The sequence below is a fragment of the Chrysemys picta genome, chromosome 12 (genome assembly GCF_011386835.1).
Source record: "Chrysemys picta bellii isolate R12L10 chromosome 12, ASM1138683v2, whole genome shotgun sequence".
Taxonomy (NCBI): domain Eukaryota; kingdom Metazoa; phylum Chordata; order Testudines; family Emydidae; genus Chrysemys; species Chrysemys picta.
The window spans coordinates 2,265,166-2,292,623 of record NC_088802.1 but is presented as its reverse complement, the minus strand read 5'-3'; the positions used below and the strand labels follow the sequence as shown (position 1 = coordinate 2,292,623).

At 51.1% G+C, this 27,458-nt stretch overlaps 1 protein-coding gene across 1 annotated transcript; it reads left to right on the top strand.

Annotated features, from left to right (window-relative positions):
- Positions 1-54: 54 nt before the first annotated feature.
- LOC135974676 (uncharacterized) lies at positions 55-26,337 on the top strand. Its single transcript, XM_065563090.1, has 2 exons — positions 55-141; positions 21,858-26,337. The coding sequence occupies exon 2, from the start codon at positions 22,232-22,234 to the stop codon at positions 24,557-24,559; it is 2,328 nt and encodes a 775-aa protein (XP_065419162.1). The 5' UTR covers positions 55-141; positions 21,858-22,231; the 3' UTR covers positions 24,560-26,337.
- The last annotated feature ends 1,121 nt before the right edge of the window (positions 26,338-27,458 follow it).

The window sequence follows — 27,458 nt, the reverse complement described above, 5'->3', positions numbered from 1 at the left end:
CTACTTGCTTATAAAAAGGACACAAATGGGGCTGGTTTCACTATATTGCTGTGTGCAGTTGTATGCAGTTGTGTGGCTGAAGGGGTATGTGCTGTCTGGTCTTTCTTTTGGCTGGAAGATACAGGAGAGTCCCCTGACCTGGTAAGGGGTTAGGATTTGAGGGGTGGGGTTCTTATAGGCTTGTTCTTGTTATTTAACTTTTATCACTTTTAGTACTTTTTCCTAAGAATGCTTTAACTTTCCAATGTGTCTTGATGAGTGTCTTTAATACCCATGTCTGGGGGGTACTTTAACTGAGGGATTGCTGCAGACAGGTGTATTACAGTAGGGCTTAAGGCTAGGATGCCTGGGTTCTCTCCCTGGCTCTGGGAGGGGAGTGGGGTTGGGTGGGTTAGAGCAGGGGGAGCTGGGAGCTAGGGCTCCTGGGTTCTCTCCCCAGCTCTGGGAAGGGAATGGGGGCTAGTGGGTTAGAGGAGAGCACATGTGGGGGGTCAGGACTCCTGGGTTCTATTCCCATCTGAGCTTTCAGGACCTGCCATGCTGTGCAGAGACAGTCCATGCCCTGAGTTGCTGTTAATCTGAGTAAATCAGATGGTTAAAGGGGGACTGATCCCTAGGGTGTGGGGGATGATCTGACCCCCGGTTTTGTGCAAGTAGCAAACAAGAGTGTGTGGGAATCATTGGGAAAGTTCTGGGGTTCTGGCTGAGCATGAACAGCCTGGAGTGGAGGGGCAGTATCTGAACACAGGTACGTCTACACGGCAATGAGGCCCCCTGGCTGGACTGGATCAGCTGACTGGGGTGTGGGCTGGGGGCTATAAGATTGCAGTGTAGATGTTCAGGCTTGGGCTAGACCTGGGCTCAAACCCTGCAGGGTGGGCCTGGCTCTAGCCCGAGCCCTAATGTCTACACACTTGTAGCTCCGAGCCCAAGCGAATCGACCTGGGCACTCTAATTTGGTGCAGCGGGTTGGCACTGCAGTGTAGACGTAACCCTTAGTGACCTTGGAGAAACTCTACCTAGGGGAGGAGCCAGTAGTTTTCTTCCATGTAGCTGGACCAGGACTTAAACCCCCCTGCCCCAGCAGTATGGGAAAGGCAGGGGCATCGAGCAGAATGGGCTGGGAATTTTGACCCCCAAAAGTTAGTGGAAACTGAAACTTTCAGCCAGAAGGGGGCAGGGTCCGTCCCAGGAGCCTCTCTCTGGTTTTACACAGAGGACTTGGAAAGGGATCACCTCAATCCCGGTGTAGAATAGCGAAGTTTTCTTGAAATCTGAAATGTTTCTGTGATAGGAAAACCATTTTGGGCCCATCCCTAGTCACCAGGTTCTGATGCCCATTCCTGACCCACTTCCCGGTTCGCCAATACGGCAGTCTCAAGGGTGGTGACTTAAAGGCCACACAATGGTGCATTCCCTTGGGAGATCTTAAAACAGCAGCCACCTTTGTCAAGTATCTTCTCTCCCCGCCCCCCCCCCTGTGCCTTCATTTCTCCATCTGCAAAATGGGACATTTATACAGTCAGTGGAAGGCCCAGGGATAGAACCTAAGAGTCCTAGCTCCCAGCTGCCCTGCCCCGCCCCTCCCCTCCCTGAGCTGGGGTGAGAACCCAGGAATCCTGGCTCCTCCTCCTCCCCCCCCCCCACTCTAACCCACTAGACTCCTCTAAGTGGAGACCAGAAATGATGTTCAACTCAGCACCATACATGTCACAAGGAGGGGGAGGGAAACTGGTCAGTTTATTTCAACTAGGTCTACTAACAACTAGGCTGAGACCACATGAAAACTCATCTCACTTTGTGATGGTGAAATAGTGAAACAGTGTTTCCTAATATCTAACCTGGACCTCCCCCACTGCAACTTGAGACCATTGCTCCTTGTTCTGTCATCTGCCACCACTGAGAACAGCCGAGCTCCATCCTCTTTGGAACCCCCCTTCAGGTAGTTGAAAGCAGCTATCAAATCCTCCCTCACTCTTCTCTTCTGCAGACAAAACAATCCCAGTTCCCTCAGCCTCTCCTCATAAGTCATGTGCTCCAGCCCCCTAATCATTTTTGTTGCCCTCCGCTGGACTCTTTCCAATATTTCCACATCCTTCTTGTAGTGTGGGGCCCAAAACTGGACACAGTACTCCAGATGAGGTCTCACCAATGTCAAATAGAGGGGAACGATCACGTTCCTCGATCTGCTGGCAATGCCCCTACTTATACAGCCCAAAATGCCGTTAGCCTTCTTGGCAACAAGAGCACACTGTTGACTCATATCCAGCTTCTCGTCCACTGTGACCCCTAGGTCCTTTTCTGCAGAACTGCTACCTAGCCATTCGGTCCCTAGTCTGTAGCAGTGCATGGGATTCTTCCGTCCTAAGTGCAGAACTCTGCACTTGTTCTTGTTGAACCTCATCAGGTTTCTTTTGGCCCAATCCTCTAATTTGTCTAGGTCCCTCTCTATCCGATCCCTACCTTCTAGTGTATCTACCTCGCCTCCTAGTTTAGTGTCATCTGCAAACTTGCTGAGAGTGCAGTCCACACCATCCTCCAGATCATTAATGAAGATATTAAACAAAACCAGCCCCAGGACTGACCCTTGGGGCACTCCGCTTGAAACCAGCTGCCAACTAGACATGGAGCCATTGATCACTACCCGTTGAGCCCGACGATCTAGCCAGCTTTCTATCCACCTTACAGTCCATTCATCCAGCCCATACTTCTTTAACTTGCCGGCAAGAATACTGTGGGAGACCGTATCAAAAGCTTTGCCAAAGTCAAGGAATAACATATCCACTGCTTTCCCCTCATCCACAGAGCCAGTTATCTCCTCATAGAAGGCAATTAGGTTAGTCAGGCACGACTTCCCATTGGTGAATCCATGCTGACTGTTCCTGATCACTTTCCTCTCCTCTAAACGTTTCATAATTGATTCCTTGAGGACCTGCTCCATGATTTTTCCAGGGACTGAGGTGAGGCTGACTGGCCTGTAGTTCCCCGGATCCTCCTCCTTCCCTTTTCTAAAGATAGGCACTACATTAGCCTTTTTCCAGTCATCCAGGACCTCCCCCGATCGCCATGAGTTTTCAAAGATAATGGCCAATGGCTCTGCAATCACATTCGCCAACTCCTTTAGCACCCTCGGATGCAGCGCATCTGGCCCCATGGACTTGTGCTCGTCCAGGTTTTCTAAATAGTCCCGAATCACTTCTTTCTCCACAGAGGGCTGGTCACCTCCTCCCCATACTGTGCTGCCCAGTCCAGCAGTCTGGGAGCTGACCTTGTTTGTGAAGACAGAGGCAAAAAAAGCATTGAGTACATTAGCTTTTTCCACATCCTCTGTCACTAGGTTGCCTCCCTCATTCAGTAAGGGGCCCACACTTTCCTTGACTTTCTTCTTGTTGCTAAGAAGAAACATTTAACTATCACCCTGGTAACTGCTGGATGGTGAACAAGTGTGCATTGGACCATCTGATGGGAAGATGACACTGTTTAAGGGACAGGCTGGAAGCAGCAGGAAAAGTTCAGAATATCATAGCTGTATGTTGTGTTCCACCCACTAGCTGTGAGAGCAAAGGGACAAGCTTAACAGCTGGGAGGCAGAGTAGCCATAGAAAACAGTAACACCTGGGGGACCTGCGTCAGGGATGCCAATTGTTAATAATTTGAGCCCCATGCCTGTACACGTGTGGTTGTTAGCCTGGGGAATGGGGTGTTGGGATAGATACAATGAAAGCGTTGGGGTATTGTGCATGGGTGGTGGATGTGGAATATTCCCTCTGTGCTTTTGTAAAACCCTGTGAATTATTCCGCCTTTATTTAAAAGATTTTCGGAGGGCTTGTTCCATAATAAAAACCATTTACAATCCGTCCATCATGAGTCCTTAGTGCATTTAACTCAGTATTACACCCCTAGATTTCCCCCATCCACTGTATGAATTCTGGAAGGATCCGTGTACCTAAAGGAGAATCCCCACCACCACACACCCTGGTCTAGCGCTCCCTGCCTGCCCAGCCTCCACCCAGCCAGTTCCTCTGGGCCAGTTGAGATGGGGGCCAGGTCCCCAATCCCAGCTCCCAGGATGCACTGGGGTGAATAACTAGTCCAGGGACAGCGCAGGGTGATGAGGAGATTCATGTTTACTGGTAGGTTTTAGCTCCCCATGGAGGGGGAGAAGACATCAGGGAAAGGGAGGAACTACTTGAACTCTATGGACTTGACCCTGAGGTTTCCCTCCACCCCTCTCCCCCATCTGACTTAGGACTGGAGATACCATCCTAGAAAGATACAGATTTATCTGCCAGAGAGGGGGTAGCTGTGATCTTCCCCACACAGTGCCCTGCCCCCTCCCCCCTGCTCAGTTGACCCCAGCAAAGGGGAGCTGCAATCTTCCCCAGGCAGTGCCACACAGTTCCCCAGAGATGAGAGAAAGGTGGAAGCTGCCCTCAGAGACACTGTGGGAGTCTTGCCCCCAAAACATGTGGTCTCCCCACAACTCCCTACAGGAGAATCCCCAGTTTCCAGCTGCCCATCCATTTGCCCCTGCTCCATCCTTTGTCCCTTTCCTGGGCTAACAAGTCAGCTGGGCCTGCACCTCACCTCTGGGTGTGACAGCCGGCTGGCTCTTGCAGAGGGTGGACCCCACTGCTGTCAAGTTAAAAATGTCTGGCCATTGTCAGGCCCAGGCAGTCACATCAGGCCATCTAGGGGTCCCTAGAGCAGGGGAGGGCAAACTTTTTGGCCCGAGGGCTGCATCTGGGAATAGAAATTCTATGGCAGGCCCTGAATGCTCATGAAATTGGGGTTGGAGCAGGAGAGGGGGGTAAGGGCTCTGGCTTGGGTGCAGGCTCTGGGGTGGGGTCAGAAATTTGGAGTTCAAGGTGTGGGAGGGGGCTCGAGGGTGGGGCAGGGGATGGAGGGTGGGCTCTGGCTGCGGGTGTGGGCTCTGGGGTGAGGCTGGTAATGATGGTTTGGGGGTACAAGAGGGTGCTCAGGGCTGGGACCGAGGGTGGGAGGGGGATCAGGGCTGAGGCAGGGGGTTGGGGCACGGAGGGGGGTGGCTCAGGGGTGCAGGCTCAGGGCAGCGCTTACCTCAAGCAGCTCCTGGAAGCAGGGTGCTCCAAGCACGTGCCTGGGGCGGCAAGCCGCGGGGGGGGCGGCCTGACGGTCGGTGTCAGGGCGGCAGTCAGGCTGCCTTTGGCGGCATGCCTGCAGGAGGTCTGTCAGTCCCACGGCTTCAGCGGCAATTCGGCGGCAGGTACGCCAAAGGCGCAGGACCGGCGGACCTCCCGCAGGCATGCCGCCGAATCCGCAGTGCCAGCGGACCTCCCACAGGCATGCCACCAAAGGCAGCCTGCCTGCCGTGCTTGGGGCGGCGAAATACATAGAACAGGGGGTGTATTTATCATCCATTTCCCGTTTAATGAAATTATGATTCCTCCAGAGTCAATCGGCTATCACACTACAGTAACGAAGGTAGAAAACAGCACCACATTGTGGTTTGAATACTCTAATCTTGGCCTTACCTGGGTATTGATGCCACACACATCACCAGAGTGTCCCATCATCTTACACATTGTAAAACTTACAAGATCTCCCATAAAAAACACCAACCAACTACAAAATCTCATATCCCTACAAGTTGTAGGTAGAGCTAGTCTCTGTAAAAACATGGTCCTGTCCCCTCACCCTCCACCAGCCCCTTTTCTTTGTTGCACCCGCATGTGACATGGTGTCTTAGATGTAGGCTCGTCGGGGCAGGGACTGTCTGTTAACATATGTTCGTACAGCACTGAGTGCCACGGGATCTGGTTTGTGGGGGGACTGTGGGTTCCCTGGGCTATCGATAATAACAATACAGAACGCAAACGGGATCTTTGTTCCTCACGGTGCATGTGGAGATTGGGACTACCCTGAGCGATGCACAAAGCCGTGGCCCCGAAGCTGGCTGGGCCCTCGCTGCGGCAGGAGCAAAGGGCTGCCTTGGACACCTCCCATTCCTGGCCAGGACTAGTAAACCAGCTGCCCCATGGAGTCGGCCCAACCAGCCCTGGTCCAACAGCATCACGGCTCCTGACGGGGGAGGTAGCGACTGGTCCCCGGGCGGGTCCTGTATTGTCACCGACAGCTCAGCACCTGGTGGCCTGTGACAAATTAAAAAATTAAATCACAGACTGGCCTGGTTTCCATGGCGACTGGATTCACTGCAGCCTGTTGGCCTTTAGGCCTGTTCACTGCCCAGCCTGGTTTCCATGGCGACTTGGTTCACTGGGGCCTGACGGCCCTTAGCAGCCATGCCAACTCTCAGGAAGTTTTCACGAGAGACATGATTTCTGAGGGAAATTAAGCCTCACTCATGATCTCGCGATAGAACTCTTAAATGTCGGATTTTTTTGTTTCAGCCCCGTGAGGCTGACGGGGGGGGGGGGGGGGGGGGGGCAGCCACCCAGGGCTGACAGCGGGAGCCCTGGGGAGGGGTGGCATGCAGGGTCATGTGCCCCCCCGCCCCCACAGATTTCTGCCAGGGTGGTTGTCAGACTGAACATGGCTGTGGGGGACGTGCCTGGGAAAGGCACCCGCACCTCGCACTCCGGCTGAGCCCCGCTAGGTGCCCGGAGCAGGGTTCCCTGTAAGCTGTGCACACGTCTGGCTGCGCAGTGATCTTGTCACTACTACACACATCACATGGCTGAGAGCACGGCCGGCACCTGGGTCCTGCTCTGCAGGCCGGGCCCTTCTGAACCCACGGCGTTGTCTCTTGGTGCTGAGGGCTGGGAAGTGGGAGGGACCCAAGACTCGCTGGCAGGGGTAAGGAGCGGGGTGGGAGAGGCAGGGGTCCTGGGAGGGGGTGGGTGTAGAGGCTCATGGGGGAACGTTAGCTGCAGTTGTCACTAGGATCCTTCATGTATCAGCGATCAGACACAGACCCAAACACAGGCCTGACTCGCTACTGTGTTACTCCAGGTTTACACCAGTTAGAGTCCGGTGTAAATCAGAGGGGTTCTACCGGTGTGAAACCAGAGTCACACAGTGGGGAATCTGGTCCACCATATGGATGCAAAACGTTGGACTCTGGAGTTACTCTAGTTTTACGCTAGTATAAATGTCATCAGAATTTAACCCAGCGTGTCTACGAATATTCAGCAAAGCCGGACTCAACACTGAAGCAGGATATTCCACTCGCCTACACAGGAACAAAGGACTCCCCGTCCGGCTTCCCATTCACAGCCAGGACGGCCAGACCAGCAGTGCAGAGAGGGTCGGCCCAACCAGCCCATGTCCTATACAATCACCTGCTGTGGGAGGAGATCAGACACCTGGGGGCCCCCTGATAATTACCTACAGTACCTGGCACCTTATTTGCTGTAAAATAATAATAAAAACAGACTCGCTGTTGTTGGGATCCACTAGGCATAGCTACCAGGTAACTCGGGAGAGTGGAAAGCCAAAGTGTCGATGAAACTCTTTTGCTCTGGGCCTATCTGTGAACCACAGTGACTCCATCTTGGGAACTCTCACCTACTTCTATGCTAACTGCTTACATGTTAAAGCAGAAATGTATTGGTCAGCGTTTCTGGCAGATGGCTGTAGTTTCACTCATATTAGCAGAAATAATAGAGATAAGGAAGAGGGAACAGAGAGAAATAGTTAGTTTGCAGCCGCTTTCCCATATATCCCCAAGGTATTTAGTGCAAAGGGTCAAGGGATGTACCTTGTTCTCCCTTCAACATGATAAATGTATCCGCAACAGATGTCTCTTGTATCCCCCGTCCCCAAAATAATATATGTATTCTGTGTAACCTATTATCTATCGGTCAGCATAATGACGTAAAAAGGATGAGAACTGAATTGTTTGTTACTGGTTATAAAAAGGGCCTATGTTGCCCATGTAAGGTGTGTCTCTTCTGGCATGAGCCGAGGAGCACCCTCTCAGCTGACTGACAAATAAAGGACCTGGTACCCGTCTTCTTGTCTCTCTGTGCCTCCTTGGTGTAATTAGGTAAGCTCCGGGGGGAAACGGGCCCTATTTGGCCAACAAATTGGCGACTCCGCCGGGACTTCTCTCCCTGTGGAGGGCACTGACCGACGACCGAGGGCGATTCCGAGGAGTGGCCACCTCGAGCTGTTGGTTTGCTCGGGCCTCGGGTCGTCACAATCGGTCGGGGCGGCTGTGTCCTCTCTAAAGAGAACTCCTAACGACACGGCGATAAGACGGTACCAGAAGAAGGGGAAGGTCCAACAGCCGGACGCGGCCACTCCGGGCGGTAAGTGCGTTTACCTCTTGGGTTTGAGGGATAACGCCCCCGCAGTGTAGAATTGGACCCTTTGGGTAATCCCTGTGTGGAAAGGTACTGTAAATGGACAAATGTTTTGTGGTCATGATAACTAAGCCAGGCAACGGTTAATAAATAATTTCACTAACTTCCCTAGTCTGTGGACCGTATTGGACAATTACTGGGACGTAGAAAAGCCCCAGGGCTTGCTTTTATTCTTGGCAGGGGTATTGTTCTTTTTCATACTAATGATATGCTGGAAGCCAAAATTGTGATAACCAGGTCTAGGACTTAAACCGACTCTAGCCGCACCGAGACTCCTGCGAGGGGAAACCCCGTGACCAGGATATCTTGATCGCAAGGGGGGTCGGTTGAACCCGTGACCAGGTTTAATTAAACACGAGCATAATGGGGTCCGGACAAAGCACATATGCTGGGACACCCTTGGAATGTATGTTAAATAATTGGAAGGCGTTTAGACGCCAGGCTGATTATGGAATGGTATTATGTAAAAATGATCTGATATTTTGTTCAAGTGCCATTTGACTCCGACAGGCTCGGTAGTAACGGCTGCTAAACCCCAGAACCCTCCCACTGTTGTAATGCCAGAATCGGTGTCCCCTTCGGCTCCTTCACCCCCACAGGCTTTAGAGAGTAACCCCCCCCCCCTTGGTGGGATTGTATCCGTTGATTACTGAGAGTGTGTTAGCCCATCCAGGAACACAGGATCTTGTGTCATGTTGCTTTTAACATCTGGCTGCTTTTATCAGCAGAATCAAGGGAAGGGTAGGGACGGTTTTGTGGCCTGCAGCATGCAGGGGGTCAGACCAGATGATCATAATGGTCCCTTCTGACCTTAGAGTCTATGAGTCTATGTGTCTAAGGCAGAGGCAGGAGAATTCTCAACGAATCCAAGCAAGTTCATTTCTATCTTTGAATGTTGTCTAGCTAGCCATAAGCCTCACGAGGGAGGACTCGGGTAGCCTTATGAGTAAGAATGTTTAAGGGAAGAGACCAGGAAGGGTGGGGGCTAGTTGAGAAACCCACCCTCCTAGCTAAATTGGTAGTGGAAAAAAAAGCCGGTGCCCATGGAAGGGACGGTTCAGTGAAAAAAAAAAAAAAAGCAGGATCGGGCCCAAGCGGGTAGGCAACAGATAGAGAGATTGGAAAACAGGTTGGAAACTTTGAGGGCATAGTGGAAGGAAAGGAGTAAGTAATTATAAGCATGGGGATTTCAAATCCCCAGGACAATAATTGGAATGGTAAAATCTGAGTTGATTGGGTGTCGTTTTGGGAGACAAGCAAGTGATTTAAGAAAAGAGAGTGAGAAGTTAACTCTGTAGTTGCTAGAGGGAATCAAGCAGTGAAACTTGGTAGGAATGTCTGTAAGTAATTCAGGCAAGAGGTTATTTAAGTGGAATTATTTGACTATGAATACGTTAGTCTAATTTGCTGAAGAACACTCCTGCTATATACAATCTGTGTTTTATAAGTTTGAGATGAATCGGTATTGTTTTAAAGTTGCAAAACTGAGAATACTTTTGCCAGACACAGGAAACTAGTGTTGTTTAAGGTATTTAGCATTTAATCCTTAAGGTGACTTAACGCTTTACAAGATTTAAAATGTTTTAACTAAAGACCAAAGGTTGTGGCTGCAGCAGGGTAGTTAAAGCCAGAAGAATAAAAGATTTGAATTTGTTTTTGGGTAACAAAATAGCAGATAAAAGATCTGGTAAAGAGAGAGAAGGCATTTAAGGTTTAAAAAGGGAAAGCTATTGGACACCAGAGGTTGTACAGAGTGAAATCCTCAGAAGTGAGTGTGCTTGTCCTGGTTTGTTGCTTCAAAGCTTTGCACAGAAGTTATGTTACTGGAAAGGTGTATGATGGCAATGAGTATGTGTTAATGGTTAGAGAAAAGGTGTATAAGTGAAGAGTAGAAGGTTCCTTTGAAAGTTAGAAGAAGCCGAGAAAGGGAGAAGAAGAAAAAAAAAACACAGAATGAGTTAACTGAGAGGAAAATACAGCTGGCCTCAGTCCAAGGACATTGTACACACAGCCAAAACTTTGCTGACAACCAAGAAAGGGGGGCTTGAATGTGCCCAACCAACTATGAGATCTGCAAAATACTGCAAGGCATAATGAGGACAACAGAAGGGTTAAAAAGTAGCTTTGCTGGATAGTATTGGCTCAAGGATTTAAAAATTCCCCCACTCTGTTCGGACAGGCTTTGGTCAGAGACTTGGAGAAGTGGGATAATTCAGACAGAGCCCTCCTGCTGCAATATGTAGATGACTTGCTAATTGCTGCTGTGGATCTAATCCCTTGTCTCAGAGCTACTGTGAGTCTCCTAAACTTTATTAAACTGCGAGGATACAGGGTATCTCAAAGCAAAGCCCAAATTGCTGTTTCAGAGGTTCAATATCTGGGATTTCACATCAGGCAGGGAGAGAGACAGCTCTCAAACGAAAGAAAGGAGGCTATCTGCCAAGTTCCCATCCCCAGCAAACGGCTTAGGGCATTCCTGGGCATGGCAGGTTTTTGCAGAATATGGATTCCAGAGTTTGGACTGTGGGCTAAACCTCTGTATGAATGTGTTAAGGGAGCGGAACATGACCCCTTTCACTGGTCCCCAGAAGCGGACAGGGCATTTCAGCTATTAGGTGCCTGGAAGCATCCTGTGGCATACTTTCCTAAGCAACTGGATCAAGTTTCAAAGGGATGGCCAGCCTGTTTGAGGGCGGTCGCAGCTACTGCTCTAGTGCTTGGGGAAGCGGAGAAACTGACACTGGGAGGAACTGTCCAAGTGTATATTCCCCATATGGTCTGAGCCTTGCTGGACACTAAGGGTGGTCTTTGGCTCACACAGGCTCGGGTTGCTCAGTACCACGCGAAGCTGTTAGAGAATCCTGAAATCACCCTGCAGACCTGTCCCTCCCTTAATCCAGCTACATTGCTACCAGAGACAGAAAACCAGGAACATGACTGTTTAGAAATCATAGATGTTCAGTATTCTAGCCGCCCAGATCTAAAAGATCAGCCACTCCCAAATGCTGACTTGGAATGGTATACAGATGGAAGTAGTACTGTTGTGGATGGGCAAAGGAGGGCTGGTTATGCTATTGTGTCTCTTCATGATACCGTGGAAGCTGAGAGTTTACCAGCAGGAACGTCGGCCCAGCTTGCTGAACTAGTGGCCGTGACTCGGGCACTCAAGCTGGCAAAAGACAAACGGGTTAATATCTTTACTGACTCGAAGTATGCTTTTGGGGTATTGCATGCTCACGCTGGTTTGTGGAAGCAAAGGGGGATGCTAACAGCCCAAGGCTCCCCGGTCAACCATGGGTCTCAAATTCTCCGGCTGTTAGAAGCAGTACAACTCCCCTCAGCAGTAGCAGTGGTGCATTGCAAAGCCCATCAAAGGGAAGATCAAAATGTAACCAAGGGCAATGCCAGAGCAGACAGGGAAGCTAAGCGAGCTGCTACCCTGAAATCAGCAACTGAGGAGAATGCCCAAATGCATGCCCTCATCCCATCAGTGGGTGAGCTTGCAGCCCCTCAGTACTCCCAAGAGGACAGAAACCTGGCTGACAGTCTCGGTCTCCAGGAAAGGGAGGGATGGCTTTATTCCACAGAGGGAAAAATCCTCCTGCCCAAGGGCCTGATTCAACCAGTGTTGCAGAAACTGCATCAAACCACACACGCAGGGAGGGATGGCTTTATTCCACAGAGGGAAAAATCCTCCTGCCCAAGGGCCTGATTCAACCAGTGTTGCAGAAACTGCATCAAACCACACACGCAGGCAGAGAGGCTCTTATCCAGCTCATGAATAAATATTTTCTAACCTCTGGACTTAAACCACTAGCATCACAGGTACAAGCTGAAGGTTTAATCTGCCAAAAGAATAACCCTCGACCAGAAGTAGCAGTGCCACCAGCCACCCTGGAACCTACCCCAGGCCCAGGATTGGTGCGGCAAATAGACTTTACTGAGTTTCCCAGGACTCAAGAGTACAGGTACCTTCTCGTCTTAGTGGATCGATTCAGCGGGCGGCCTGAAGCCTTCCCATGTCGCAACAACACTGCCAAGACAGTGGCTCTTAAGTTTGTTAAGGAGATCATTCCTCGCTTCGGCCTTCCTCAGTGGATGGAATCTGACAATGAAACACACTTCACATCTCAAATGGTTCAAAAGATATCAAGTGCTCTGCAAATGCCCTGGAAACTCCACACACCCTGGCGACCACAAGCCAGTGGAGTAGTGGAACGCACAAATCAGACACTCAAGCGACACCTCTCAAAGGTCTGTCAGGAGGCCTCTCTTGAGTGGCCTGATGCTTTGCCCCTTGTGTTACTTCGCATTTGTGCTCTCCCTAAGGGCAGGATAGGGCTTAGTCCCTTCGAGATTATGTTTGGAAGAGCATGGCCTATGAATGGTACCCCAGTTCTGGCAGGGGAGTGGGAGATGGGGTATGGTTTCTTGTCTCAGTACATGTGCCCTCTGTCTGCTGTTCTTTCTTTTCTTCACAGGCACACCAAAGATTCACAGCCTCTTCTACTGGATACTCCGGGTCCACTCCCTGCAGCCTGGTGACTCCGTTCTCGTGCGAACCTGGAAGGATGAGCCTCTCCAAGAGAAGTGGAAGGGACCCCACACCATCCTGCTTGTCACCCATACAGTGGCAAAGGTCGAAGGACACAAGAACTGGATTCATCACTCTCGACTGAAAGCAGTGCCCACTCCTGAACAGTGAACTGTCCAGCCTGCAGAGAAGACTGCTAACGACGATTTGGGACTTAAGCTGCTATTCAAAAGACAGTAAGGGTCACTGGGAATGCGTTGTGATCTTTCTGAATAGTCACGGCATACTCCCCGCGAGAACCCTGAGCATTGGTTTTATTTTCAATGATAATCCTGATTGCATGGAGCTTAATCGCATTTTGTCTTTAGAGTATGAGAAAACTCTGACAAAGGTTTGTTGAGTATTCTCAAAGGGGGGATTGTTGGGATCCACTAGGCATAGCTACCAGGTAACTCGGGAGAGTGGAAAGCCAAAGTGTCGATGAAACTCTTTTGCTCTGGGCCTATCTGTGAACCACAGTGACTCCATCTTGGGAACTCTCACCTACTTCTATGCTAACTGCTTACATGTTAAAGCAGAAATGTATTGGTCAGCGTTTCTGGCAGATGGCTGTAGTTTCACTCATATTAGCAGAAATAATAGAGATAAGGAAGAGGGAACAGAGAGAAATAGTTAGTTTGCAGCCGCTTTCCCATATATCCCCAAGGCATTTAGTGCAAAGGGTCAAGGGATGTACCTTGTTCTCCCTTCAACATGATAAATGTATCCGCAACAGATGTCTCTTGTATCCCCCGTCCCCAAAATAATATATGTATTCTGTGTAACCTATTATCTATCGGTCAGCATAATGACGTAAAAAGGATGAGAACTGAATTGTTTGTTACTGGTTATAAAAAGGGCCTATGTTGCCCATGTAAGGTGTGTCTCTTCTGGCATGAGCCGAGGAGCACCCTCTCAGCTGACTGACAAATAAAGGACCTGGTACCCGTCTTCTTGTCTCTCTGTGCCTCCTTGGTGTAATTAGGTAAGCTCCGGGGGGAAACGGGCCCTATTTGGCCAACACTGTCAGGACAGCTGACGCCATGAGCTGCTTTATCTGGGGCCTGGTGTCTTGATGGCCTTTTGGGGCAATAATTTTCTCTGTTACCCACTTTCCCTGAAGCCTGGTTGCTAAGGTACTAGTTTCCCTGATGCCTGGTTTCTGTATAGCCTGGTTTCCCTATGGCTTAGTTTCCATGGCACCCAATTTCCCACAGGCCTGTAGTCATTGAAACCTGGTTTCTGAGGCCTGGTTTCTACACAGCCCGTTTTCTTTGAGGCCCAGTTTCCCTAAGATCTCGTTTCCATGGCACCTGGCTTTTTTGTAGGCCTGTTTCCCTGAGGCTTGCGTTGTCATTGAAGCCCAACTTCTGTACAACTTGGTTTCCATGACACCAGGTTTCTGAGCGGCCTGGTTTCCATGTCAACTGGTTTCTCTCAGGCCTGGTTTCCATGGCACCTAGATTCCCTGTGGCCAGGTTTGGTTTCCATGGCACCTGGAATACACTGACCCAGTAAATTACATGGCCTCTTCTCTTTCATTCTACAACTCTTCCTCACACCACCTGGTTCAGGGGAGTCAATAGGCAGACTGTGGGCCAAATCCGGACCACCAGACATATTTAAACAGACCACAACATATTTTTATTTACTTATGAGTATCATTATTGTTATGTCGACGTGGAAAATGTTTCTCTGGAGTCTGGACCTTGACTGTACCTTGACCAAGAGATTTGAACCTTGACAACAAAAATTGACTACCCCGGCCTAGTTCTTCTGCACCCCTCTCCCAGCACCCCAGGCCCATCTGAGTCTGTTTCTCCCCCGTTCCTTAGAGAATCCCGGCCATGGGTCCCGTCTTCCCCTCTCCCCAGCTCTGCAGGGATGCTCAGGGTGGGGTGGGCAGGCTGCTGTGCATTGCAAGAAGCAGGTGATGGGGCCAGTTGTGAGAGTTCAACCCCCCGGATGGCCACAAGCTGGAAGAGCAGCATTACTATAAAACCCCGCTCTGTGCCGGGATCTCCGGCTGGAGGGTGAGCTGGGCAGGGACCGGCCCCTGGGGCTCTCCACAGCAGCAGAGATGTCTGGGTGTTAGGGAGGGGTGGGAGAGTTTAGCGTGGCTGTGAATGGCATTTATCAATAAGCTAACGAGCTGTGCGGGCAGCGTGATGGTTGGTGCAAGGGGTACATGACAGGCCGATAATTAACAACAGCTAATCCCAGCTGGGCGGCAGGGGCTGGAGCCAGCATCTGAACTGGGACACATCAGCATGGGAAATCCAGGACTGCTGGGCCAGGCTCCCATGGGGTGTCTCTCTTCTCCCAGTCATTTCTTTATCTCTTTCCCCTCCACCTGGAATCAAAGTCCGCAGGGGAGGTGTATCAGGGCAGGCGAAAGGCCCTTAGTCCTCCACCGTGTGTCTCTCCTGACCCAGCCCAGTTGTGGGCAAAGGGCAGCTCTAACCTGAGCTCAAAGTCTGTGCTGATCCAGAAAAGGCTCCAGAGGCATTTGGAAACCAAGACGTGTCATGAGGATAATGGGGGATTTGAGGCCAGAGCAGAGCCCGTCGGCCGATCCCTAAAAGAGAGGAAGGAATCAGGGAGATTTCAAGGTCTCTCTTCAAATCCTCACTAACCCGGTAAGTAGGTGACCTAGTCTCAGGGTCTCTCTCTCTGTTGTCTCTTGTTCCCTCTCCTACGCAGAAAAGGATGAAGTCCAGGCCCCACTGAAGTCAGCGGGAAAACTCCCAGCATTTCACCCAAGATTTTCAGAGAGTGGGGGGAGGCGCTGGCTTTGGGAGATGGGAACTGAGCCACCCCTGGTCCCCCAGCCCCACCAACTGCCCCCACCGCTGAGGAGTTTCTTGTTCCCTGTGGGAGTTTGCGGGAGGCCCCTCTGCTGCGCCCGGCACCGGGTATGGAATGACCTGTCCCCACTCCTCACATTGTGAGCCTCTTCCCACCCCTCAGCATTTTCGGGTGCTTCTTCTCCTCTCCCTTCCCAGCCTGTGGTAAAGGGGTTCTCCCATTTCTCTGTCTCCTGAGAAGACATAGGGCTTAGCCCACCCACCCCTCTCTTCCTACAGTGTTCCCATCTCTCTCTGCCTTTGAGGTCTCCCTCATTTCTCGTCTTTAAATCCCATGGTCTCTCTTGCCCTTTTATGTCTGTCCTCAGATGTCCCCCATGTTTGTGTCCCCCCACATTTCTGTCCTCCCAGCTATTCCTCCCCCCAGTTTTGCTGATGTCCCTCAATCCCAATGAGCTATCCCAACCCTGGCCTCCCCCACAATCCTCAATTCTGCTGGTACCCCTTAATCCCAACCCACAGCCCCCTGCTATCCCAGTCCTGGGCTCCCCACACAGTTCTGCTGGTGCCTCTCAATACCAACCTGCAGGCACTGCTAGCCCAGACCTGGGCTCCCCCAACACAGCTGTGTTGATGCATCTTCATTTTAGCTGTTTAGGTACCTTGTTGTCACTTGACAATATTAACTGTTTTTTTAAATGAATAACTTTGACTTTGGGAGAAGAGAGAGGGATTAAAGTGTTTATGTCCTTTAGGAGAGACAGTTTTAGGGTGGGCATGTTTTGTTGCAGGGGCAGAGTTAAGGCTGTTTGGGCGCAGAACATTAGGATTGTCACCTTAGCTCGTGATGCCCTTAGTTGTTTGGGTGTTTTTAGTAAGGGGGTGAGATGCTTTAGCCTGGCTGGGAACAGAGCTCAGCAGACGTCACTGCGAGTTACCAGAGGGTTTTGTGGCTACACAAATAATAACCATCCCTGAGCTGAGCTGCAGGGGTCTGTGCTGGGAGGGGAAGGGGCTCGGAGGAGGCCCCAGTGTCCCAGTGGGAGATTTTATAGGGGTAGGAGGGGATTCCTACCCAGGGATCCCATGAGGAATTTCTCTTCTCCCAGTCATTTGTGTCACTCTCCCCTCCACCTGGAATCACAGTCCCCAGGGCAGGAAGAACAGGCTATTCAGATATCCTCAGCCATGTGTTTCCCCTCCTGCCCCAGCCAGCATGGATGCAGGTGCTAGGGTGTTTTGACCCTTTGCCCCACTCTTTTCTCTCATTCTAGGGCTAACAGCTACATTTCACAGTGAAAGGATACGATAAGTAAATCCTCCCCCTTCAATAGTGGTTGTTAAAACATGAAATGAGACTTTCTCATTTCAATTTCAGGTCAGTTGTGTCCTCTCTAACTTCACTAGAACATAACCAATCTGCCTGAAAAGTGGCAGAAAGGGTTTCTAGAAGGGGAGAATGTTCATGGAAAATCTGTGGTGAAACAGACAAGGCAGTACTGAGATTCAGGGGAGCCAGGAAAAAGCTCTTCTAGAGTTTCAAAAAGTTTCCAAACATTTTTGCCCCTTCATAGCTCGGATAAAATGGGTTTGGCCAAGAGACGCTACATTTGTTTTCTGATCTGGCTTCAGCCAGGAAGAAGAGATAGAGCCGTGTTTCTCAGACTGGGGGTCCCGACCCAAAAGGGGGTTGCAAGACTATTGTAGCGGTGAGCCACAAAAGCAGTGGCTGCTAATTGGATGCCCAGCTCTGAAAGCAGCACCACTGCCAGCAGCAGCACAGAAGTAAGGGTGGCCTGTTATAGAGGGGTTATCACAGCCTGAAATATTTTCAAAGGGGGTCCCAGCAAAAAAGGTTTGAGAACCCCTGAGATAGAGGAAGATCTGAAGGAGGAGGACTCTAGTTTGGAGAGGAGGTTAGTTATTTCATGCACAATCAGCTGTTTAACAATAACAACTAGAGGGCAGAGTTAAGGTTGTGTTGGTGACTTGCACTGTGTATTTTCAGACTTTTCAATGTTTGTTTCTATAAGGATAGGATTATTTGCTGTTTTCAGTTGTTCTAAGGAGGATGACACAAGGGCAGAGTTAAGGTTGTTTGGGTGAGTTTGTCAGATCTGATAGGAGTTGCTGTTATGTGACTGAACTCTTTGCCAGCTGGGATTGAGGGGCTGTTAGGGTCCCAGGTAACTTTGGAGTTCCTTGCCTCTTCCCTCAGGGACAAGGGCCTGGGCAACATGGACAACAGGTCTGATCCCATCTGGGAATTCCTACGGTCCAAGAAGTGACAAGGTTTTTAAATATAAATCGTCTCCCTTTGATGAAGTTTGTTAGTTCTCTCTCCTCCTCTGTTTGATCTAAAATTATATTCAACCCCCCCCCCCCCCCAAATCCTAAGGGGCTAACAGAATGGTTTTGATCTATAAAATGACCAGCAATAGGGGAGATGGTACCGCCCTTCCTAACGGCAGATTGATGGTCAGCAATTCTCCATAGCAAAGGTCAGGTGGTCTCTACTATGTACAATTCAAACATATATTTCATCTGTGTAATTAGGAAAGGATCACATGTTATCCCCCAACCAATGGAAATCCTTCTGCCAGGGAAGGGATGGTTGAAATTTGTACTTTGAATCATACGGATGCAATAACTACACGATAAGGAGAAATTCCAAGGAGCAGGATTAGATAAAATGTTCTGGTTTTACATAACCAATAGGGTCAGCATGTACCAGCAAACCATATAACTACTTCTCTCTTTTATAAGAAACCACTGGCAATTTTTTTAAACCAGCAGTATTAATATTTGACAGCAAATACAATAGTATTTAACTTTAATACCATGTAAAATTTCCCAGTAATTTTACTGATCTTCTTAGAAAACATAATTCCCCCTAATGCCCATAATTTTATGTTTCTTGACGCGACTTTTCATCATGACCCCTGTGTATGAACCTGTCATACATTTAATCCTCCCTTACTGCAAGCTGTGTCTAATTAGAACAATGTCTCTGCATTCTGGAGAACGGAAAGTCTGGCAAACCCCTGTAGATCCAAGGGAGCGAGGAGAAAGGAGCCAAGTGGCAGGGAAGCATGTAGAGGGGAGAGGACGACCAGGGCTCTCAAGTGCTCCACATTCTGGGGGTGGGGGCTGTGGAATTAATTTAGAAGGAACACATGTTACAAAGGTGTTATCATAACCCAGCCCCTGCCCAGCATTATGGTTTGGTGTTTGGTCTCTAGAGACATCAGCCTGCCTAGTCTCATGGCAAACACCCCATTAAAAATCCTTTAAACCTTTAAAGACAAAGAAAAGAAGGAAAAACAGTGGAAGCATTGGAAATGGAAAGCATTACGTAAGGCTTTCATCGTAACAACATCCCCTGTTGACTTTCCCTTTAGCTGGAGAGAATCTTTAAAGAACAAACCTGTTTGTTTGACAGTCTATTAGAGGGTAGCGAAGATGGTAATAACTGTCCCTTGGGGAAAAGAAAAGAAGTTAGTTGAGATGGATTGGAGTTGTTGTTAAGGTCCAATCCTTTTTCATCTCAGATGGTGTTTGGGATTCAGGCGGTGTCATCTGGATCAGACTCTCTAGCCCGGTCTGGTCAGAACATTTCTCAGGATCGGGATGGTGAAGGCCCAGGGTCCCAGGAAAGGGTGGGGGTTGGTAGCCATGATGATGACAGCCTCCCTCTGTTCTTCTGTATTTCCCCCGCAAAGTCTCTCTCTTCGAGAACCCAAAAAGGGAGTGATGGGAGGAGTAGCCCATCCCCTCATTATTTTGTCCACCAACTAGGCATAATATCCGTCCCACCGATTGTGGTTCATTAATTTCCAGACCCACATTTTCTCATTTACCAAGCAGAATTTTAACTCTATCCTTGGGTTGTATCAGGAGGCACCTTTGTTTGGACTAACTCCTGACTTTCTGTCTCTCATTTGTACCTTTTTCCCTTCAGCGTTTCTTATTTTAGATTGTAACATTTTATTTGAACTTTTGCATACTAATTATAGTTGAGCTCACGGTGAGGGTAAATTTCAGCCCCACTCAATCTGTGACAAATCTGAGGCATTTAGGGGAGGAGGGATAGCTCGGTTTGGGCATTGGTCTGCTGAACCCCAGGGTTGTGAGCTCAATCCTTTTGGGGGCCACCTAGGAATCTGGGGCAAAATTGGTACTTGGTCCTGCTAGTGAAGGCAGGGGGCTGGACTCAATGACCTTTCAAGGTCCCTTCCAGTTCTACAAGATAGGATATCTCCATTCATTTATTATTTTTATTTTATTTATGAGGTGTCACTAGAGGAGGTTTTGGAATTAATTGATAACTTAACAGTAACAAGTCACCGGGACCAGATGGCATTCACCCAAGAGTTCTGAAAGAACTCAAATGTGAAGTTGCAGAACTATTAACTATGGTTTGCAACCTGTCCTTTAAATCAGCTTCTGTACCCAATGACTGGAAGATAGCTAATGTAACGCCAATATTTAAAAATGGCTCTAGTGGTGATCCCAGCAATTATAGACCAGGTAAGTCTAACGTCAGTACCGGGCAAATTAATTGAAACGATAGTAAAGAATAAAATTATCAGACACATAGAAGAACATAAATTGTTGGGCAAAAGTCAACATGGTTTCTGTAAAGGGAAATCATGTCTGACTAATCTATTAGAGTTCTTTGAAGGGGTCAACAAACATGTGGACAAGGGGGATCCAGTGGACATAGTGTATTTAGATTTCCAGAAAGCTTTTGAAAAGGTCCCTCACCAAAGGCTCTTACATAAATTAAATTGTCATGGGATAAGAAGAACTGGTTACAAGACAGGGAATAATGGGTAGGAATAAATGGTAAATTTTCAGAATGGAGAGGGGTAACTAGTGATGTTCCCCAAGGGTCAGTCCTAGCACCAATCCTATTCAACTTATTTATAAATAATCTGGAGAAAGGGGTAAACAGTGAGGTGGCAAAGTTTACAGACGATACTAAACTGCTCAAGATAGTTAAGACCAAAGCAGACTGTGAAGAACTTCAAAAAGATCTCAAAAAACTAAGTGATTGGCATTGGATACTGGGCTGGATGGACCTTTGGTCTGACCCAGTATGGCCATTCTTATGTTATGCTCTTATGTTCTTATCACAGGAGAACTCTGCATGTCGCATCCTTTCTTCCACCTGCTCTGCTCAAGGAGGACAGGACAGGGACTCCCTTCCCCAAACCCCCTGCTTTAGAGACCCCTCACCCCCTTAAACCCACTGCTCCTGGCTTTAACGCTGCAGCACTCCACCACCCCAGTGGCCCAGCCTTTCAGGGACCCATCCGCATGGGATGTACGTATTTAGGCCCCTTTGCTAAACAGCTGGTGTGTAGGAAGATGAGGAGAGAATGCAGGTGACAGAGCTAGCAGGGAAACGCGTGTAGGTGGCAGGGGGAGAGGGGTTCAGGCAGCAGAGACACACGTACAGGGATATGGAAACGTTCAGACCACAGGGGAGGAGGACAGGAGATGAAGAACAGGAGGAGACACAGTGGGGTGAGATGTTCTCACACAAGTGAGAACGCTTGTGGCAGGGGTTTCAGACTCATTCAGAGCACAGGGCCGGGTTCCCTCTAGGGCTGTGATCTCTGGGCTGGGGTTTAAATTCTGAACTACGCACTTCCCACAATGCACAGCAGGTCTCGCACTCAGGTCAATGGCAGGATGTGGCCTTTATGTAACAGTAAGGGGCAGATTTTGACAGGCTGACTTACGTGTCCCCCTACCTAACCTGCTGGCTTTTGTGTGAATCGAAGTCTCAAGCACCTGGCTCTTCCCATTCATTGTATAGGAGCCAAGGCACCAAACTCAGGCGCGGTGAATGGCAGTGATCTGCCAGACACCTGAAAGTCAGGCGTGGTGACACTCAGCGTCACAGCCCCTCGTTCCTTTAGTGTCTCCGCTCCCAAACCCTGCACAAGCTGAACATGTTGTGCAGCCACGTAAACGCAGAGCGAAGGCTGGATCCAGCCCCGGGCTGCATGTTGGACACCCGGCCTGGTGCCATTACAGACAGAAAAACTTCTCTCCTGTGTCTGCTCCATGGGCCATTGCCTGGGGCTGAGGCCTACAGCTCTGGGAGACTCCAGACTCTCCCCCTGACCAGCCCTAATATTCCCCTGTTTTCTCCTCAGTATCTGCTGGAGCAGGACAGGAGAGGAGCTGAGCGGAGGCCCTTGGGAGGAGGATGCTCCGGAAACCATGGATCCATGCGACCTGCGTCTGCTCCGCCCTGGGAACCTGGTGGAAGCTGCAATCCCAGGGGGACGCGACGGATGAGCTGAGAGCCCGTTTCAGCCCCGCTCTGCAGGACTCCGATCTAGAGCCCCACTAAGGGCAACACAAAACCAAACTGTGACCCGGATCTCGGGCCCGTGGTGCGGGTGTGTCTCCATGGTCAGAGAGGGGAGAAGTCTAGGGTAACGTACAAGTCACAGGCTGGGCTGTGGTTCAGGCTCCGGAAACGGAGAATGAGAAAAAACAACAGACTGTGCAGCCAAGAGTGAAGATGTGGGAGGAAAAGGCCAAACCCCAGAGCAGCTCTTTGGCTCGGGGCCTGTGTGAGTCCCCCAGAAAACCCCCGGGTGTACAGGGCAGCTGCAGGAGGGCCATCCCAAGCCAGGGGGCAGAGCTGATGCTCACCTCAGGGGACGGGGAGTGTGAGATGCGCGTGTGTGACACCGATGGGGAGCCCCAGTGCCACGTCGCTGAGCCCACGGGGGATGTGTGTCTGGCCAGGTTACGCGCCCGCCCCCAGCTGCTGAGCATGGAGACCCTGCAGGGAGCGCAGGACGGACTGGAGCGATGCGGGGAGCTGGGCGAGGAGCTGGGCAGCTGCCTGGACCTCGCCCTGGAGAGGTTCTGCCGGGAACCCCGGTGTGTGCAGGAGAACGCCAGGCTGCTGATCCGCTGGGACGGGGGGGAGCTGGAGTTCATCTCCGGCCAGGGGCAGTGTGAGATCTTGGTGCTCCACACCGAGCTGAGACCCCAGTATCACATCACAGAGCTGGGAGGGGACAGGCCAGTGACTTGGTCACACACCAGCCCAGAGCCGCTGAGTGTCGCAGACCTAGCGAGGGTGCGGGACAGACTGGGGCGCTGGGGGGCGCTGGGTGAGGAACTGAGTGTCTGCTTTGGGGAGGCCATTTCCCAGTTCAGCCGGGAGCCCCCGTGCATGCAGAGGAATGCCAGGATGGGGATCCAGTGGGACAGGGGGAGCCTGGAGTTCCTCTCAGGGGACGGGGAATGTGAGATCTCCGTGCGCTACAGGGACGGGAGACCCCAGTATGACATTGGGAAGCTCCCCATGCGCATGTACCTGGCTCGGTTACGCGCCCACCCAGAACCACTGAGTGCCGACACCCTGTGGAGTGTGCGGGACAAACTGGGGTCATGTATGGGGGATAGAGATGATCTCAGAGCCTGTTTTCACTGCGCCTGGCAGGGTTTCCGCCAGGAGCCCCGGTGTGTGCAGGAGAACGCCAGGCTGCTGATCCGGTGGAGTGGGGAGGAGCTGGAGTTCACCTCGGGGAAGGGGGAATGTGAGATCACTGTGCGCTATGAGGATGGGAAACCCCAGTACCGTGTTGTGAAGATCCCAGTGCCTGTGTACCTGGCTCGGCTACACACCTGCCGAGAGTCACTGAGCGCTGACACCCTACGGAGAGTGTTGAGTGAACTGGGGTCCTGTCATGGAGACACTGACGCTCTGAGAGCCTGTTTTCTCTGTGCCTGGCAGGGTTTCCGCGAGGAGCCCCGGTGTGTGCAGGGGAACGCCAGGCTGCTGATCCGCTGGGACGGGGGGAACCTGCAGTTCCTCTCGGGTGAGGGGCAGTGTGAGATCTCTGTGTACTGTAGGGACGGGACACCCCAGTACGAGGTTGGGGAGCTCCCTATGCACATGTACCTGGCTCGGTTACGCGCCCGCCCAGAACCAGTGAGCGTTGACACGCTGTGGAGAGTGCGGGACAAACTGGGGTCATGTATGGGGGACAGAGATGATCTCAGAGCCTGTTTTCACTGCGCCTGGCAGGGTTTCTGCCAGGAGCCCCGGTGTGTGCAGGAGAACGCCAGGCTGCTGATCCGGTGGGGCGGGGAGGAGCTGGAGTTTGTCTCCGGCCAGGGGCAGTGTGAGATCTCGGTGCTCCTCGCCGATGGGAGACCCCAGTATCACATCACAGAGCTGGGAGGGGACAGGCCAGTGACTTGGTCACATGCCAGCTCAGAACCGCTGAGTGTCGCAGACCTAGCGAGGGTGCGGGACAGAATGTGGCGCTGGGGGGGGCTGGGTGAGGAGCTGAGCGGCTGCTTTGGGGAGGCCATTTCCCAGTTCAGCCAGGAGCCCCCGTGGGTGCAAGGGAACGCCAGGATGAGGATCCGGTGGGATGGGGGGAGCCTGCAGTTCCTCTCAGGGGAGGGGCAGTGTGAGATCTCCGTGAGCTATAGGGACAGGAAAGCCCAGTACCGTGTTGTGAAGATCCCAGTGCATGTGTACCTGGCTCAGCTACGCGCCCGCCGGCTGTCACTGAGTGCTGACACCCTACGGAGCGTGTTGAGTGAACTGGGGTCCTGTCATAGAGACACTGACGCCCTGAGAACCTGTTTTGACCGAGCCTGGCAGGGTTTCTGCCAGGAGCCCCGGTGCGTGCTGGAGAACGCCAGGCTGCTGATCCGGTGGGATGGGCAGGAGCTGGAGTTTGTCTCCGGGTGGGGGGAGAATTTAATCACCGTGTGTGAAGGTGAAGAGGGGAGAATCCAGTACACGGTTCAGGTGTCAGGAGGTTGGCCATGGATTGCTAGACTTCTCATGAACTACAAAGTGTCTGGCAGGGACTAAATATGTGTCTACATGGGGCCTGTAATCCCAAGTTCTTTGATGCATGTCGGGTAACTTGCAGGATGCAATCGCGTGCCCACACACGGCCCATTCCCGTTCCATTTTCAGTTCATATCATGGGAACACACAGCGGCCATTTGCTATGCACTGACGGCAGAGCATCCTCCAGGGACATCCCAGGGTCCTTTGCTTCACTCCTGAGCAGCGAGCATCCTGGGATTGCTTTTGCTGTGTATCGTGGGAAGCCAGGTGGGTTCAAATGTTTTTTTTTTAAAGTCCCAGGTTTCCACTGTCTGCACCCCCGTGGTTCCTTTCACCCTGGGCTTCCACCATTGTCAACCTGCTGCCAGCCAGCCTGGATCCAACACTGCTCCCCTCTGCCATGGGACAACCGCCAGTACACAGAGGTAGCTTGGGCTGTATTACAGCAGTCAAAGCTGGACAATTTGTCCTTGGACTTCACCCATTGCACCACCGAGCAGATGATGCCGGAGCAGGAGAATATTCTACGGCTGAGACCACACTGTGTTGGTGGCACCAGGAGGCAGAGGACAATACTGAGCTGTTGGAACTTGTTGACCAGTTCCTGTATCAGCTACACAGGGTTCAGTGCTGTTTCTGGGCCCGGGAACCCGGCGTAGGTCGGCGGGAGAGGACGGTTCTGCAGGGCTGGGGCGACCCAGCAGTGGTGAGACAATCTCCGGCTGGGGAAGGTTACCTAGTCTGAGCTCTGTGCAGAACGGACTCCGGAGCTTCAGCGACACGTAGCGACACACGGTGCCCACACACATGGAGAAATGGCTCACCGCTGCCCTCTGGAAGTTGGCCGTCCCACCACGTAACTGGTCTGTAGCCAACCAATTCGGCACAGGGAGATCAACTCTTGGGGCCATGCCCAGGCAGGACGGCTGTGCCATTGACAAGGTGCTGGCCAACCAGGTCACGCTGCTGGGTAATGCTCAGGAAATCACTGGTGGCTTTGCACACATGGGGTTCCCAAACTGTGTCAGGACATCTGATGGGAACCATGTGCCTCTCCTTTGCCCCGCTCCCGACCAGGGTGCAGAATTTATAAACACAAAGTGATATTTCTCCATGGTGCACCAAAGACGGACAGGCAGGGTGGTTTGGGAGGGTCCCTGCTGGTAGCAGTTGTTGACACTCCGTGCTCTTTAAATTAACAGAGGAAGAACTGTTTGCCCCTAGAACACTATGGACATTAATTGCATGGAGGTTGATCCCGTTATTCTGTGAGAGCTGGGTTCCCCTCAGATACCCTGATTAATGAGGCCACATGCAGGCCATGTGGCCAGAAAGGGACATTTCACTATCACCCTAGTAACTACTGGATGGTGGGCAAGTGTGCATTGGGCCACCTGATGGGCAGATGACGCTGTTTAGGGGACATGCTGGAAGCAGCGGGAAAAGTTCAGAACATCGTAGCTGCATGTTGTGTTCCATCCAAGAGCTGTGAGAGCCAAGGGACAAGCTTAACAACAGCTGGGAGGCAGAGCAGCCAGATGTAGAAAACACTAACACTCAGGGGTCCAGTTTGAGGGATGCCCACGGTTAATAGTTTGAGCCCCCTGCCTGTACGTGTGTGGTTGTTAGCCCGTGGAATGGGGTGTTGGGCTAGATACAATGAAAGCGTTGGGGTATTGTGCATGGGTGGTGGATGTGGAATATTCCCTCTGTGCTTTTGTAAAACCCTGTAAATTATTTCTCTTATTTAAAAGTTCTTCTAGTGGCTTGTTTCATAATAAAAAAACTACAATCTGCCCCTGAGGAGGCCTGAGTACATTTACCTCAGGCTTTGTCTGCAGGGGGCCATCCAGAAAAGTTAACCAGCATTTACTAAAGCTATGTCTACACTAGCCCATTGATCAGTAAAACATTATGTTGGTCAGAGGGGTGGAGGGGAGGGGGAAACACCCCTCACCAGCACAAGTTTCCCCAACAAAGGCAGCCATGCAGACAGCGCTAATTCACCCACCTTGATCAAGCTCCCTGCTCCCCCTCAAATGGTCCTCTCCACCCCACCCCACCCCCAAACATTTGAGAGCTTGGGGAAGGAGCACCAGCTCCAGCCTCCCGACTGTTAGAGCAACAGGTCAACTATTTTCTTATAAGCCCAGCTGTTATATCAGGAGCAACGGCTGTCTCTGCAAAACACCCGCTGCAGCCCTCTGTGCAGCAAGATTATGCGATAAGACAAGGTGGCCAAACCACCAGCCTAGGTGAGACAGACAGGCACTGCTATTTTAGTCTAACATATGCCTCAGAGTGGAGTGCAGGGGGGAGAGGAGGGGGGTGCTAAGGAAAGAGGTGATAAGTTCAAGTAAAATGTTAAACCGCATCCTGTTATGTATCCATTCCCTTGCCCCTCTCTCAATCTGCATACAAGGCCCTTTGAAATGTTCCTTCCGCATATACGTATAAGGTATGCATGCTAAGTTGTTTGTTGCTAGGTATAAAAAGGCTGCTCTGTACTTGTAAGGGGCTCTCTCTCTCTGGCATTAGCCAAGGAGAGCACCCACTCAGCTGACTGGTCAATAAAAACTTAAAGCCGTCTTCTAGACTCCCGTGCCTCCTTGGGGTAATTGGGCAGCTCCAGGGGGAAACGAGCCCATTTGGCTAACAATGGCACCCCAGATGGGACTTCTCTCCCTGTAGAGGGCGCTGACCAGCGGCCGAGGGCGATCCTGAGGAGTGGCCACCTCGAGTTGTTGGTTTGCTCGGGCCTCAGATCGTCACAATCGGCCGGGGCGGCTGCGTCCTCTCTGAAGAGAACTCTGAAGGACACGGAAGCAAGACGGCTTCAGAAGGAGGGGAAGTCTGACTGCCGGACGCGGCCACTTCGGGCGGAAAGTGCGTTTGCCTCCCGGGTTTGAGGAATAAC